General features: G+C 42.5%; 1 protein-coding gene across 17 annotated transcripts in view; it reads left to right on the top strand.

The window, feature by feature from the left end:
• LOC112244826 (neurofascin-like) overlaps positions 1-15,823 on the top strand; it is a 158,300-nt gene that overhangs the window by 83,281 nt on the left and 59,196 nt on the right. For 16 of the 17 annotated variants that reach the window (XR_006079068.1, XR_006079070.1, XR_006079072.1 and 13 more), the window contains 2 exons: positions 2,336-2,480; positions 12,768-12,785. Coding sequence is in view for 12 of the 17 variants with exons in the window: in XM_042299272.1 (XP_042155206.1) it covers positions 2,387-2,480; positions 12,768-12,785 (112 nt within the window). In the remaining 5 variants the exon portion in view is untranslated. The remainder of the gene's footprint in view (positions 1-2,335; positions 2,481-12,767; positions 12,786-15,823) is intronic. The other variant, XM_042299287.1, reaches the window with a different exon arrangement.

Here is a 15,823-nt window from a genome sequence, read left to right as displayed (position 1 = left end):
TGATGGTTGCTAGGCAGTGCCTGTTACTAGGCTGTTTGTCGTCCTTGTGGCAGTTCTACATTTTGCGAGGCGTGTCCCATCACTTCGCAAAGCCCACCACTATGCATGCAAGTGTTCTTAACCACAACTGGCTGGATCAATCAATAATCACTGTGGGAATGAATATCGCTAAATGATGAAAATATTGGAATAAAGTAGGCTAATGCCATTGAAGACATTTGTCATATTGTTGCTTACAGAAATTCCCAGTCATCCGACCGTTTTAAATACTTTAAAGAATTGCCATGTTGTCAACTACAATTTCAGCACAGTTATGATTGGGACAGTGTTATCACGCTGCCTTGAGACAAGAGTGGGGGACTTGATAAACCAATCAATGTCAAATTTTTGTTTTCACGGAATCTCCTTTTGGACATTTCGGTTTGGAAAATGTTGCCAAATGAATCTTTAGTCTAGTTTGCTTGTCTAACAGTGTTATTAGAACGGTAGGGCAGACAGCAGGTTAGACTTACCCCAGGTTTCCACCCCTAGGGCCCAGTGATAGAACGAGTCCTGACCTGATTGTTGTGAAGCCTCTGTAAACTACTGCATATCTACTAGGTCACCTCTGTTTATGTGTATCTGCTAGGTCACCTAGAAAAGCCAATAACATATATCTGCAACGCAGCCCTACATTCTTAGAAAAAAAGTACTATCTAGAACCTAAAGGGGTTCTACGACTGTCTCCATAGGATAACCATTTGAAGAACACTTTTTGGTTCCAGGTAGAACTCTTTTGGGTTCCATGTAGAGCTCTTTCTACGTAGGGTTCTGCTTGGAATCAAAACAGGTTCTACCTGGGACCAAAAAGGGTTATTCTAATGGTTCTCCTATGGAGCCCCTTTCAGGAACCCTTTTTTTCTAAGAGTATATATGAGGATCTTTACTAATTTAGAGAGTGTAGATACTAGCATGCTATAGGGGGAACTATAGTGACCTATATTGATGTTCTCACTTGCATGTGATACTGGAAAGAAGGAGAGAAAGAGACAATGTTAGGGAGTAGAGCAAGACAGTTATATGTTTATTTCCTTTGTTGTCTCCACTCGTTCCTTCATCCAACCTTCCATTCTCTCATCCAGCTATGTGTGTGTGTGTGTGTGTGTGTGTGTGTGTGTGTGTGTGTGTGTGTGTGTGTGTGTGTGTGTGTGTGTGTGATGTGTGTGTGTGCGCGTGTGTGTGCGTGTGTGTGTGTGTGTGTGTGGTGTGTGTGGGGTGTGGTTGTTGTCTGCCTCTGTGTGTTCATCAGTGCATTCATCCATGGGCTCACGAGTGGCGCAGCATTCTAAAGGCACTGCATCTCAGTGCTAGAGGTGTCATTACAGACCCTGGTTCGATTCCAGGCTGTATCACATCCAGCTGTGATTGGGAGTCCCATAGGGCGGCGCACAATTGGCACTGCATCGTCCGGGTTGGGGTTGGCTGGGGTAGGCCATCATTGTAAATAAGAATTTGTTCTTAACCTACTAGCCTAATTAAATACAGGTTCAATTTAAAAAATAAGTGTGTGCATGCCCATCTGTGTGTGTGTCAGATGAAGCCAAAGGAATGCTGGAATATCTGTATCCTCCTCCCCAGGGGCAGATTAGGTATTTTGTAGCATGGTGTTTGGTTGACATATCACCAGATGGTTTATGCATGGGAGTGTGTGTGTGGGTCACGCACAGGTTTTGTATGAGAATTGGGTATTACCCCAGGGGTAACAAGCTGTTGTTGACTAATCGCTGTAAGATGCATCTATTATTTACAGTTTCCACTAAGTGTGCTTTATGTAAGTATATCGCCATTTAGTATTTCGTCATGTATTTAGTTGGTTGAAATGGAGGGGAATGTTGAATGAAAAGTCAGTGTCTTCAGCTGCTGTGTGATTGAGTGGGGTTGGATAAGGGTCTGGGTTTGGGGGGCAGGGTTTATGGGGCTAGTGGGCTGAGCTGGTACCCTCTTCTATGTTATATTACTCCGGGTCTGGAGGCCTGGGCAGTGGAGGAACAGGGTCCTGGGAGTCTGCACTATTGTGGGAGAAGGAGGGTCGGGGGTTAGTGCTGGACCTGGGAAACTGGGGTACTGATTCTGGTACCGGTAATGGTTTGGGGTAATGTGGTAGTGGAGGAGAGGGGGATACTGGTCTGTGTGATGTCTACATCTCTCCTCTCTCTGGAGCTTGTCTATGGGCAAGTCTCGCTGGGGAGCCAGGGCCTCAGCTGCAGATGTAGGCCAGCCACACGCTGAAAACACATCTCTCTCTCTCTCTCTCTCTCTCTCTCTCTCTCTCTCTCTCTCTCTCTCTCTCTCATAGGTCAGAGACGTATCAGGAATTGCGACTAGAGAGGAGAAACAGAGGGGAGAGATGTTGGCGCAGGGCGGGCCTTGGGCCCTGTCTGTCATATCACTGGTCCTGCTGCTGTGGCAAGAAGTGTCTGCTATCGATGTTCCTCTCGATTGTAAGTCCAACAACCACATCGCAAACACATAGCTGTCATTTATTATGGTAAAGCTACCAATTAGGTCATGAAAAAAGCATGCGGCACCTCGCTCTAACCCGCTGGTGTAGAGACACCAAACCGTGACAGTTTTCAGAAGGAACTCCACAGTAAATCAACATCTTCAGTATACTGTAAGATCAAGTGATGTCGAAGATGTATTACTCAACACAGTGATCCTGTCTTTACATCTGCAGATCTAGCTTCATATCCAGTGATATCTTGAACAATAGGTTTGGAGCTCACCATCCCCCCTCCACACACACTCGCACGCACGCATGCAGGCACGCACACACACACACACACGCGCGCACACACACACACACATGCACACACACACAATACTGATGGTATCTTATGGTAATAGCACATTGTTTTTCATTATTTTGTGTTAAGCCTTCCCCAAACCATAGCCCTAACCTTAACCACTCTGAATGAACGCCTAAAATGTTAACCTTTGAGTGGTTTCCGTTTCAACCCTGTAACCAAGCGGAACGAATTGTGACGTTCATCCATAACACGTTGAATTTCGAAGGGACACTATGAGATCTTGTTACACACACACACTCCAGTACCAGGCCATGTACCAGTACCAGGCCATAACATGTGTGAAAGCTCCCGACTATAGTGACCCACCGGACTGACTCCAGTGGGAATATGAAACAAAGAGACAAAGTGAAAGAGAACTAGCCTTTTCTCTCTCCTTTCATTCTCATCTTTTGTTAAAAAGGGACAATAATAGCTGAGAATGTCTCACAGTGGCATTATGAAAAATCATTTGATAGCAGATAAAGCCCCACGGGCACCTGCTATGAGGTGGTCAAACACACACATATGTGAGCACACACACACGCACACGCGCACACACACACACACACACATGCGCGCACGCACGCACACACACATGCACAACCACACACACACACACACACACACCACTTATTGTCTACCTCTTTATGTGCCTCAAACACACAGGGTATGGACACACATTCACACACGGTCATCAGCTGTCATCACCTCTGTAGTCTCCACCTCATCTCCCCCCTACGGCGCCGTCTTTCTCAATGTCTCTTTATACCCCACAACCTTTCACCCGCGCCCTCAGGAAGCTCTATTGATTAGTGTCAGACAGAGGACACACACAACGGGGGGAGAGAGAGAGAAGCCCCCACAGAGAAAAATACATAATGCCCTTGTAACCCCTTCGACCTCTCACAAATATATTCATCACCAGTGAGACAGAGATAAAGAGATGAGAGGTAGAGAAAGACAGACAAGAGATAAAGACATGAGAAGAGAGAGAGAGAGAGAGAGGTAGAGAAAGACAGACAAGAGATAAAGAGATGCGAAGAGAAAGAGAGAGAGGCAGAGAAAGACAGACAAGAGATAAAGAGATGAGAAGAGAGAGAGAGAGGCAGAGAAAGACAGATGAGATAAAGACATGAGAAGAGAGAGAGAGAGAGAGAGAGAGAGAGAGAGAGGTAGAGAGAGACAGACAAGAGATAAAGAGATGAGAAGAGAAGAGAGTTTGAGTTTTTATAAAACCTTTATTTTTTACTCAAGTGTTAACATAAATTTTGTAATTCCTAAACAAAAATAAATACATAACATATACATTCAACTTATTTCATCAGCAAAAAATAATTTCCCCTCCTCTACAAAACAAAGCGCTTCGTAGGCCCACTTCTCCTCAAATAATAGGAGATCTTTTACAGCTGAAAAGAACTCAAAATCTACTTTTATTCTTGCTTTCACTAATCCTTTAAAAACACATCTTACATCCTGCCCATATCCCGTTTCTATCTTATGTTTCCTACTCAGAAAAATTGACATCTTAGCTTGTCCCAAAATAAAATTTAACATTTGACATTTTCTTTTCTGTTGTTTACTATATTGAAACCCCAAAATAAAAACAGTGTTATTGAAAAACTCCCCTACAGCTTTAAACAAAGATTCCAGCATTTCCAATAGAGGTTTTATCCTCTCACACTCCATAAAACAGTGAAAAATGGTTTCTCTTATATTACAAAAAGGACATCCATCTCTAACATCTGAGTTAATAACAGATACAAAAGCATTAACTGCAATGATGCCATGTAAAACCCTCCATTGCATATCACCAGTTTCCTTTTGTAACGGTGGCTTGTACAGTGCTCTCCATGCTGGCTTTACCTTGTCATCAATGCCCAATTTTACCCTCCATGGAGTGTCTTTTCTATTTTTCAATTGATCTTTATTCAACACCTTGACACACCCCCTATACAAGTCCTTCCCATTCACCTCATCCAAACCCACCTCCTCCAACCCTCTCAAATCCAGCAATAACGCCTTTCTTTGTGACTCTGGGATATTTGGTGTAATCCCTAGTCTTGGAAATGAGACGTCTTCATCTTGTACCTTCTTCTTGTGGCTACTAAGCATACCCCATTCTTCCGCTGACAGAGCCTTCCTGCAGCTCCCCAGCATTTGTCCGACAATCCTTTCCGACCTCATCCCCAAATGTTCTGCCACCCGTCTTCCATCCATTAAGGCGGGCCCAGCCATGGCCATTAACTGTTTTAAGGTGATGATTTTCCCCTTCACCAGAATCTTGGAGAAATGTGGAACAGCTGCAGTTGTACAATCCAGTCTTGCCCCATACACCAGAGGTTCCTCCAACAGCCAATGCACTGACTCCGCTGAAGTTCGTCTGGACACCTTCATTATGCTCCACACTCTGAGAAGGCCTCTGTAAAACGGAGGTACTCCTCCCTAGAAATCTGGCTACTATCAACCAGAAATAAAGCCTTCTTTAAACCTAATCCTCCAACCCGCTGTAATACAAGACCTGCCACCCCTCTCCACACCACATTTTCCGGTCCATAAAGCAACCTTTGAATAAACTGAAACCGGAAAGCAGCAGCCCTACTAGCAAGATGTACAAGACCTTGTCCCCCCTCCTCTTTTGACAAATACAAAACACTTTGTGGAACCCAGTGATATTTATCCCAAAAGAAATCCACAATAATTGCCTGTATCTTAGCCAGAAGGCCAGATGGTGGTTCTAAAACTGACAACCGATGCCACAGTGCAGAGGCAATCACATTGTTAACTATAATAGTGCACCCCCTATATGACATACGAGATAGTAACCAACGCCATCTCCTCATCCTCCCTTCCACCATTTCAACCACCCCACTCCAATTTTTTTCCATAGTCCCCTCATCTCCTAGGTACACTCCAAGATACTTAAAAACCTCCCTTACACCATTCTAGCCCCCCTGGCAAAGCCATGATCCCTCCAGACCATTCTCCAATCTGTAAAGCACAACTCTTTTCCCAATTTACCTTTGCAGAGGATATTCCCCTAAAACGATCAACCATTAGACTCAAGCTATCCACCTCCGCTTGATTTTTCACTAACACAACTACATCATCAGCATAGGCTGAGAGACGAATAGGAGGAATATCCTCTGAAAAGTACACCCCTGCAATGCGACTTCTAATGCTATTTAATAGTGGCTCTATAGCAATGGCATATAACATTCCTGACAAAGAACATCCCTGCCTAATACCTCTACACACTTTAAAAGGAGCACTCAAACCACCGTTAACTTTCAATACACTTTCAATGTCACCATATATCACCTTTATCATGGCAATAAAACCAGAGCTGAACCCAAACGCCTCAAACGTGTGCCATAAATATTGATGTTCAACTCGTTCAAATGCCTTTTCCTGATCAATTGAAATTAGACCAGCATCCAACCCAATAGCCCTAGAGACGTCCAAAAAATCACGAATCAGAGAAATGTTATCCCCTATCTGCCTGCCAGGAACACAGTAGGACTGATCCGTATATATGATTTGCCCCATCACCTCCCTCAGCCTGTTGGACAAAGCCTTTGACAATATCTTATAATCAGTGCACAATAAAGCCACCGGCCTTCAGTTCTTCACCTCCCTCGGGTCACCCTTTTTGGGCAGTAGGGTGAGGACAGCCCTTCTGCAGCTTATTGATAGTAACCCTCCGGTTAAACTATCGTTAACTACTTCTAACCAATCCTCTCCCAACATAGCCCAAAAAGACTTAAAAAAGTCAACGGGAAGCCCATCAATGCCTGGTGCCCTTACATTTTCCATGCCTTTTAATGCAGTGTATAAATCCTGCAAAGATAATGGTTGCTCAAGCTCAACCTGAGCTTCTGCAGCCACCTTTGGGAGCCCATCAAAGAACTGCTGTGTCACTGTTTTATCCTCTTTGTACTCACACTTGTAGAGCTCAGCATAGAACTCTACTGCCCTCTTTCTAATTTCACTAGGGCTAGTGAGCTCTTGTCCAACAGCTGATTTGAGACAATGAATAATTTTTCTTTGTCCATTCTTTTTCTCTAAACCAAAGAAAAATGTGGATGAGGCATCCATTTCAGATATTCCCTGAAACTTACTTCTCACCAATGCCCCCTGTGCTCTGATACCCAGCAGGTCTGCCAATGCAGCTTTTCTCCTCTTGAGGGCCTGAGTATGGCCTCGATCTCCTGTGGTCTCAACCAACGTCATGAGTTCCACTATTTCAAACTCTAGGGCATTCATTGATCTGGTGATATCCTTGGTGACATTCCTCGTGTATTGATTACAAAATTGTTGAATCTGGATTTTCCCTATATCCCACCACTGTTGAAGGGATACAAAACTGGCCTTTTGAGACCTCCACCTCTCCCAGAAAAAACTGAAACAGTTCCTGAAGTGAGCATCACTCAATAAAGTTATATTAAAATGCCAGTATGCGCTTTTGGGTTTTACATCGTTAATGAACACCACCTCTGTTATTAAACAATGATCAGAAAATCCCACTGGGGTTATCACACTTGATTTACAGACCTGAGATTGATGCTCAAAAACATAAAACCTATCTAACCTGGCCATAGAGATGATGTTCTCTCTCACATGCGCCCAGGTGTACTGCCTTGTTCCTCCATGTTGACTCCGCCAAATATCACACAGTTCATGTGTTACAATGAGGCGTTTTAAAAAAGTCCTTGAGGCTATATGAGGTTCTTGGTGATTTCTATCTAAATCGCTAACTGTGCAGTTAAAATCCCCAGCAATAAGTAAATAATCTTCTTTGTTACATTTCTCAATGGTATTTGATAATGTCTCTAAAAAACATACCCTCTCAACTGTCACCACTGGGGCATATACATTTATCAGACACATAGTGATGTTTTCATACCTTGCTCTAACTTTTAATAACCTCCCCTCAACTACCTCTTCAACCTCATATGACAAAGGCAAAAACCCTTTTGAGAGCAAGATAACCACACCCCCACTTTTTGAGTTTTTATGACTACACACCACTGTCCCCCCCACTCCTGTTGCCACATAACTTCATTTTCCAAATTACTATGCGTTTCTTGTAGAAAATTTATGTCACTTCCATTTCCCCTAATTAACTCATACACCATGGCTCTTTTTTTACCATCTCTTGCCCCATTTACGTTTAAAGAAGAAATCTTAAAACTGCTCATAGATGAAAAAAAAAATACAGAGGAAGATACAGCCACCACATCTCTTTACAGAGTTAAAACTGCAACTGAACTCTTTCATTTTCTTTAGAATTTACATCACTTATCACTCTCGTGACCACTTTCTTGAGTCTAGCAATTTCAGGGCTTTTCAAACTTCCCCCTGTAATTTTTAACATCAGAAACTTTGCTGATTCAATAAACAATTCACGTTCAGGGAAAAAATCAGTTACATTGTAATCCTGCATATATTTCTTCCCTTTTGTCAACTTCAGAAATTGACGTATCTTCTCTATCCCATACCTCCCTTCCACCCCATTTATCTCACTATATTGTTGTGACGCGTCAGATGACTCACTCTCGCTATCCTCCCCAGAAGAAAACTCCACCATCTCTACAACTTGTTCATCTTCAACTGATTTATCAATTTCTACCTTTCTCTTAGAATTAGACCCTTCACCACCCCTTAAATTCTTCCTTTTAATCCTCGGTATTTTGAAAACATCCGCTTCCTTTTCCGTTATTTCAATCTCCTCGTGACCTACAATTTCATTTTACAGCACCACCTCAGCAACGGCAGTCGCAATCTCACCTACTGTTTCCCCTCCATCTTTGTTCTGATCTACCACAATTGCCCCCGTATCCACAATGCCTTCCTCTCCTACTTTTCCAACCACATCTGCCCACCTTCTCTCTTCCCCTGCACCCTTAGCATGTTAATCCCTTCGCGGTGGTGCGTTAGTTGCACCAGCACTAGAGCTACTACCAGGCTCAGCGCGCTCATTCTCGGGACAACTACGCACCAAATGCCCCTCTCTTCCACAGCCAAAGCATTTCATTGATTCAGTAGATGCATAGAAGACATAATCAAATCCATCAATCTTAAAACTGAACGCTAAATTCAGTTCATCTCCGTCCTTTTTCAAAATCATATGCACTTGTCTCCTATGAGACACGACATGTTTCAACAACGGAGATTTGCATCCAAAAAGAACCTTCTTTATTGTAGATATGATTTGACCATGGCGAGATAACTCTCGCTCCAACACTTCATCTCTAACAAATGGTGGCACGTTAGAAAGTATAACTTTCTTCGCCGGATTCATAAGCGGAAATACCGGCGTCTGTGTCTCCCGCAACACAACACCCCTCTCAACTATCTTATTCACCTTTTCAATTGAATCTAAGAATATCACTACAGCGCTATTCATCCTTGAGGCTGATTTGATGCTATCATACCCAATGATAGCACCCACAGCCAAGCTACATTCTTCCACTGAACACCCGGCCGCAGCAGGAATCTTTACTCCATGCCTCCGACTAAGTTTTTCAAACTCTACACTTCCACGAGTGGCCATTGCAACCAGCCCCACCCACTGGTTGTGCCCTCGCGAAAAACCAACCTCAAAGATCCCACCACCCCTATACGTGCTTAGTGATAGTTAAACAATATACCCTTAAAACAACTAAACTAATGGATATATATATATACATACCAAAACCCAATAGAGTGAAAAGAAATTCCATTCGCTCTCACAATCACTCCTGCTTGACGACTCACTCCCAGCATGCACTCCGACGAGAGAGAGAGAGAGAGAGAGGTAGAGAAAGACAGACAAGAGATAAAGAGATGAGAAGAGACAGAGGTAGAGAAAGACAGACAATAGATAAAGAGATGAGAAGAGAGAGAGAGGCAGAGAAAGACAGACAATAGATAAAGAGGTGAGAAGAGAGAGAGAGAGAGGTAGAGAAAGACAGACAAGAGATAAAGAGATGAGAAGAGACAGAGAGGTAGAGAAAGACAGACAATAGATAAAGAGATGAGAAGAGAGAGAGAGGCGGAGAAAGACAGACAATAGATAAAGAGGTGAGAAGAGAGAGAGAGAGAGGTAGAGAAAGACAGACAAGAGATAAAGAGATGAGAAGAGAGAGAGAGAGAGGCAGAGAAAGACAGACGAGATAAAGACATGAGAAGAGAGAGAGAGATGCAGAGAGAGGGAGAGAGGGAAAGAGAAAAGGAGACAGAGATGCAGAAAAGGGGCTGTCTGAAAACAGGTGATTTTATAGCCCTGTGGCCTTTATTTATCAACTTTGTGTATGCAGAAGATATGCCCCAAAATATGTGTGCACCTATTTTCATACAACATTTTCCATTTATAAAACAGAACTTTACGTGAGAATGTGCTTATCCTCCTGCAAACTTTAGACCATGCCCACCGTTTCTAGTAGTTGAAGTATTGCATTGCAAGAAGGCAAAAGTAGCCCAGTAGCCTAGTAGCCTAGTAGCCTTGTAGCCTAGTAGCCTTGTGCAAACGGGAAAATATGATGACTTATTCGTTTAAAAAAATCAGGTAGCTAAAATTAATAACAAGATGGAATAATTTTCTGTTAGTGAGAAGCGCGAACGTCTATTTATTTTATCTTTACTTTCTAAAATAATTAGAAATAGGCATTTATTTCCTATTATTTATTTAATGTCCATGATTGCAGAATAAATTCCTCACCTTTCTGACTTTGGTGGTTTCATAGGATACTCGTGAAATAGCCTATAGGGCTACAACAAGTTAGTATAGGCTACCATTCATCCCATCTCTCGTTTAATTGGATCCACTTCACCGTAGTAAAAAGATAAGTGCAGTTTAACAGTAGGCCAGACCTTTGACCTTTTCCATTGACTTTGGTAAGCTACGTCTGAATGCTGTAATGTCAAATTTCTCAAGTAGACAATATTTAATTTATAAACATAATAGCCTACATATATCATAACCACTGCAGAATAAATTCTTCACCTTTTCTGACCATGATTACTTCATATTCCGGAAGTAACCATGCCATGACCATCTCTCATGTAATTGGGCCTACTAGAAAGGCTATGATAATTTCTAGTTTTTGCTGTAGCCTATGCTTCCGACAGCTAGTGTGGTTAATAACTTACTGTAGAATTTAACAGGTGAAAGTACAGTTGATTCATTGAAGTGTGTATAGGCTACTACTGTAAGTAGGCCCACTGAAAAAGAAAACATCTGCCAACACCTTCAAAGACATTTGATCAAGTTCGCCGTTGCTATTTCCTTCAGATACTGTATTGGCCTAATTCCAATACTGCCAAAGTATCAGCAAATTAGGGCATTATTGTCACCATAAAAGGTGAACGATGGACGTTTTTTCATGCGGTCCTATAATGCTTGATCACTCGCAAAGTTTCACTACAAGTCTCATTTAAAATAGGAAACATGCGTTTGTATGGCGCGCATCAAGTTCATAAATCTCAATATTTTCAGAAATGGTGCCCGCAGATATTTAGTGTTAAATTTACTCAACGGTTATAAATGAGGCCCCAGGTGGTTGATAGACAACAGAGAAAAGTGGAATCCTCTGCTTCTCACTTACTGCTCTACAGGCACAACTGAGAGGAATGAATGGTACCATGTGTTGTGTATAGGACTGTATGTCTCTAATGTGAGCTGAGGAGAGATTCATTTATCTCTGTTCTCATTCCCCCCCCCCCATCCTCCCCATGTCCCAGTGGTGACCTCTATTGATGAGGGTTGTCATGTCCTTCTTAGGTTCTTTCCCTTCACCCTTCCCCTACCCCTCCCATGTGACCATGGCTTATTCTGACTAAATAAAAGATCTGGGGGGGTTGGGTGTTTCACCTGTCTATAGACAGCCGTCCCCCATAGCCTTGGAAAACACACACACACACACACACACACACACACACACACACACACACACACACACACACACACACACACACACACACACACACACACACACACACACACACACACACACACACACACACACTAGGAACATTACATCAAGGGGAGGGTAGGGACTCTCAATCAGACACACAGCCTTGGACCACTGTGTCAGCTACGTCAACCAAAAACATCCGTTATGGAAATATATTATACACTTAAATGTACTGTTTTGTGATAAGTCATGCAGTTGGAAATAATCACATATATTTGTATTTTAGTTTCTCAGTTATAGTACTATCACAGATTGTCCCAAATGCCTGTCCACTGGGCACAGACATCAATTGAATGTTTATTCCATGTTGGTTCATTTCATTGAAATGACGTGGAAACAAACGACGATTCAACCAGTGTGTGTCCAGTGGGTGGGGTCTTCTTATCTCGCGGTTATCTTACCATGCCGATGCTAGCAGACTGTGACGATCATATAACCTCTCTCTTTTTCTCTGTCTGCCTCCCCCCCCCTACCCCCTGAAAACCAACCGTGTCGCCATGTGGAATCCATCAACAGGTAAGTTTCCATCTCATTGTGCTAATTTGCTTCAGGACATATTCACAGTCAGTGTAGTCGCTCAACCTTCTACGCAGCTAGCTAATCGTATAACTAATATAAATGTACTTTAGCTACATAACATGGGTATAACAGTAGAATAACTTTTTTTTTTTGGAGTAGAATAACATTGTTGCCGCATCCTTTTCTTTGAGGACATACTTACTCCATGACATAACTACTCCATAACATAACTACTCCATAACATAACTACTCCATAACATAACTCCACAACTGGAACATTGTTTAATGCTGTAGACATGCTCTTGCTATAGGCCAATGTTTTAATGAACCCTCTAATATCACTAACAGCAACTGCAACATCTATCTCTCGCCCTCTTTCTCTCTCTCTCTCTCTCTCTCTCTCTCTCTCTCTCTCTCTCTCTCTCTCTCTCTCTGTATATTTTTGTACTCTCTCTGGGACCAACAGCAAAGATCCAGCAGGACCGTAAGTGTTTTTCTATTAACACAGTAGGGTCGTTCCACGAAATGAGTCCCTTTTGGGTAGTGTAACTCCTTCCACTCATAAAGATCACACATTCAATTGAATAATGAACCTGTTTCCCATCTCAAGAGGTTACATTTTAAAAACCAAACATAGTAAGTGCCTATTAAGTGCCAAATTAAGTAACAGGGTTGACGATTTTTATCTTAAATCAGCCATACATTTGTAACAGGGGGAATGGAAGCTTGTTGTGTGGAACTGGGAGGGGCAATTGAATGCAAGCTTCATAACAACAACAACAATTTGTAAAACGTTTATAGACTGTCAATCTATAGGTGACAGGCATCCTGCTCGACCCACTGGGTGTTCCACCAGAAAAAAAACAGGAAATGGCCAAAAAGAGTAGAACGAGTTCACCTGCTTTTACACTATGACTGTTATATGTTCAATGTTTCTTTTAAACAAAATATTTAAGGAATAGTTTGACCATATTCAAACGAGAGTTCAGTTCTCATAGCAGAGTTGACCTTATGAGGTTAGTCACATAAAATAACACACAGAGTGCACAGATGGACATGCTGAGTTATTGCACTTTAGCATGTCTTCATTAATATAAAAAAATCAGATTTCTTTTCAAATTATTATTTTGACTCATTTTGTGGATCACCCCAGAAATGCTTCTGTTGTGTCTATTGTCTATTGTGTCTGTTATAATACTCATTTTGTTTCAAGTTTTATTTGTCAAATTCACAAGTAAAGTGACATGCTGAACTTGCAAGCCCTATGCAACAGTGCAGTTTTCAATATCAAAATAGTATAACTAATAACATATATGCAGTACCAGTCAAAAGTTTGGATTCATTCAAAGGTTTTTCTTTATTTTTACTATTCGATATTGTAGAATAATAGTGAAGACATCGGAACTATGAAGTAGCACATATGAAAACATGTAGTAACCAAAAAAGTGTTAAACAAATCTAAATGTATTTTATATTTTATATTCTTCAAAGTAGCCACCCTTTGCCTTGATGACAGCTTTGCACACTCTTAGTATTATCTCTACTAGCATCACCTGAAATACTTTTCCAACAGACTTGAAAGAGTTCCCACATATGCTGAGCAGTTGTTGGCTGCTTTTCCTTCACTCTGCGGTCCAACTCATCCCAAACCATCTCAATTGAGTTGAGGTCGGGTGATTATGGAGATCAGGTCATCTGATGCAGCACTCCATCATTCTCCTTCTTGGTCAAATAGCTCTTACACAGCCTGGAGGTGTGTAGGGCCTGTTAAAAAACAAATGATAGTCCAACAAAGCGCAACCAGTTCCGACTTCAACTGGTATATACACTGCTCAAAAAAATAAAGGGAACACTAAAATAACACATCCTAGATCTGAATGAATGAAATATTCTTATTAAATACTTTTTTCTTTGTATAGTTGAATGTGATGACAACAAAATCACACAAAAATTATCAATGGAAATGAAATTTATCAACCCATGGAGGTCTGGATTTGGAGTGACACTCAAAATTAAAGTGGAAAACCACACTACAGGCTGATCCAACTTTGATGTAATGTCCTTAAAACAAGTCAAAATGAGGCTCAGTAGTGTGTGTGGCCTCCACGTGCCTGTATGACCTCCCTACAATGCCTGGGCATGCTCCTGATGAGGTGGCGGATGGTCTCCTGAGGGATCTCCTCCCAGACCTGGACTAAAGCATCCGCCAACTCCTGGACAGTCTGTGGTGCAACGTGGCGTTGGTTGATGGAGCGAGACATGATGTCCCAGATGTGCTCAATTGGATTCAGGTCTGGGGAACGGGTGGGCCAGTCCATAGCATCAATGCCTTCCTCTTGCAGGAACTGCTGACACACTCCAGCCACATGAGGTCTAGCATTGTCTTGCATTAGGAGGAACCCAGGGCCAACCGCACCAGCATATGGTCTCACAAGGGGTCTGAGGATCTCATCTCAGTACCTAATGGCAGTCAGGCTACCTCTGGCAAGCCCATGGAGGGCTGTGCGGCCCCCCAAAGAAATGCCACCCCACACCATGACTGACCCACCGCCAAACCGGTCATGCTGGAGGATGTAGCAGGCAGCAGAACGTTCTCCACGGTGTCTCCAGACTCTGTCACGTTTGTCACATGTGCTCAGTGTGAACCTGCTTTCATCTGTGAAGAGCACAGGGCACCAGTGGCGAATTTGCCAATCTTGGTGTTCTCTGGCAAATGCCAAACGTCCTGCACGGTGTTGGGCTGTAAGCACAACCCCCACCTGTGGACGTCGGGCTCTCATACCACCCTCATGGAGTCTGTTTCTGACTGTTTGAGCAGACACATGCACATTTGTGGCCTGCTGGAGGTCATTTTGCCGGGCTCTGGCAGTGCTCCTCCTGCTCCTCCTTGCACAAAGGCGGAGATAGTGGTCCTGCTGCTGGGTTGTTGCCCTCCTACAGCCTCCTCCACATCTCCTGATGTACTGGCCTGTCTCCTGGTAGCGCCTCCATGCTCTGGACACTACGCTGACAGACACAGCAAACCTTCTTGCCACAGCTCGCATTGATGTGCCATCCTGGATGAGCTGCACTACCTGAGCCACTTGTGTGGGTTGTAGACTCCGTCTCATTTACACACAATACCCTATAATGACAAAGAAAAAAATGTTTTTCAACATTTTTGCAAATGTATATAAAAAATAAAAACAACTTTAAATATCACATTTACATACAGTTGAGGTCTGAAGTTTACATACACCTTCGCCAAATACATTTAAACTCAGTTTTTTCACAATTCCTGACATTTAATCCTAGTAAAAATTCATTAAGGCTGTAACCTAACAAAATGTGGAAAGGGTGAAGGGAGTCTGAATACTTTCTGAATGCACTGTACACGTAGGCAGGGATTAAGAGAAAGTGACTGGTAACAGGAGAGATTTGGAATAATCATAAACATAAACAAGGGTACTGGAATTGGTCAAACTCGCAGTTCAAACTGTACAAAATGATCCTCATTCACTAAAAGCCACTGTCATGACTTTC

This window comes from Oncorhynchus tshawytscha, linkage group LG02 (genome assembly GCF_018296145.1).
Source record: "Oncorhynchus tshawytscha isolate Ot180627B linkage group LG02, Otsh_v2.0, whole genome shotgun sequence".
Classification (NCBI taxonomy): domain Eukaryota; kingdom Metazoa; phylum Chordata; class Actinopteri; order Salmoniformes; family Salmonidae; genus Oncorhynchus; species Oncorhynchus tshawytscha.
Note: the sequence above shows the minus strand (reverse complement) of the source record. Positions and strands in the feature narration are given on the sequence as shown.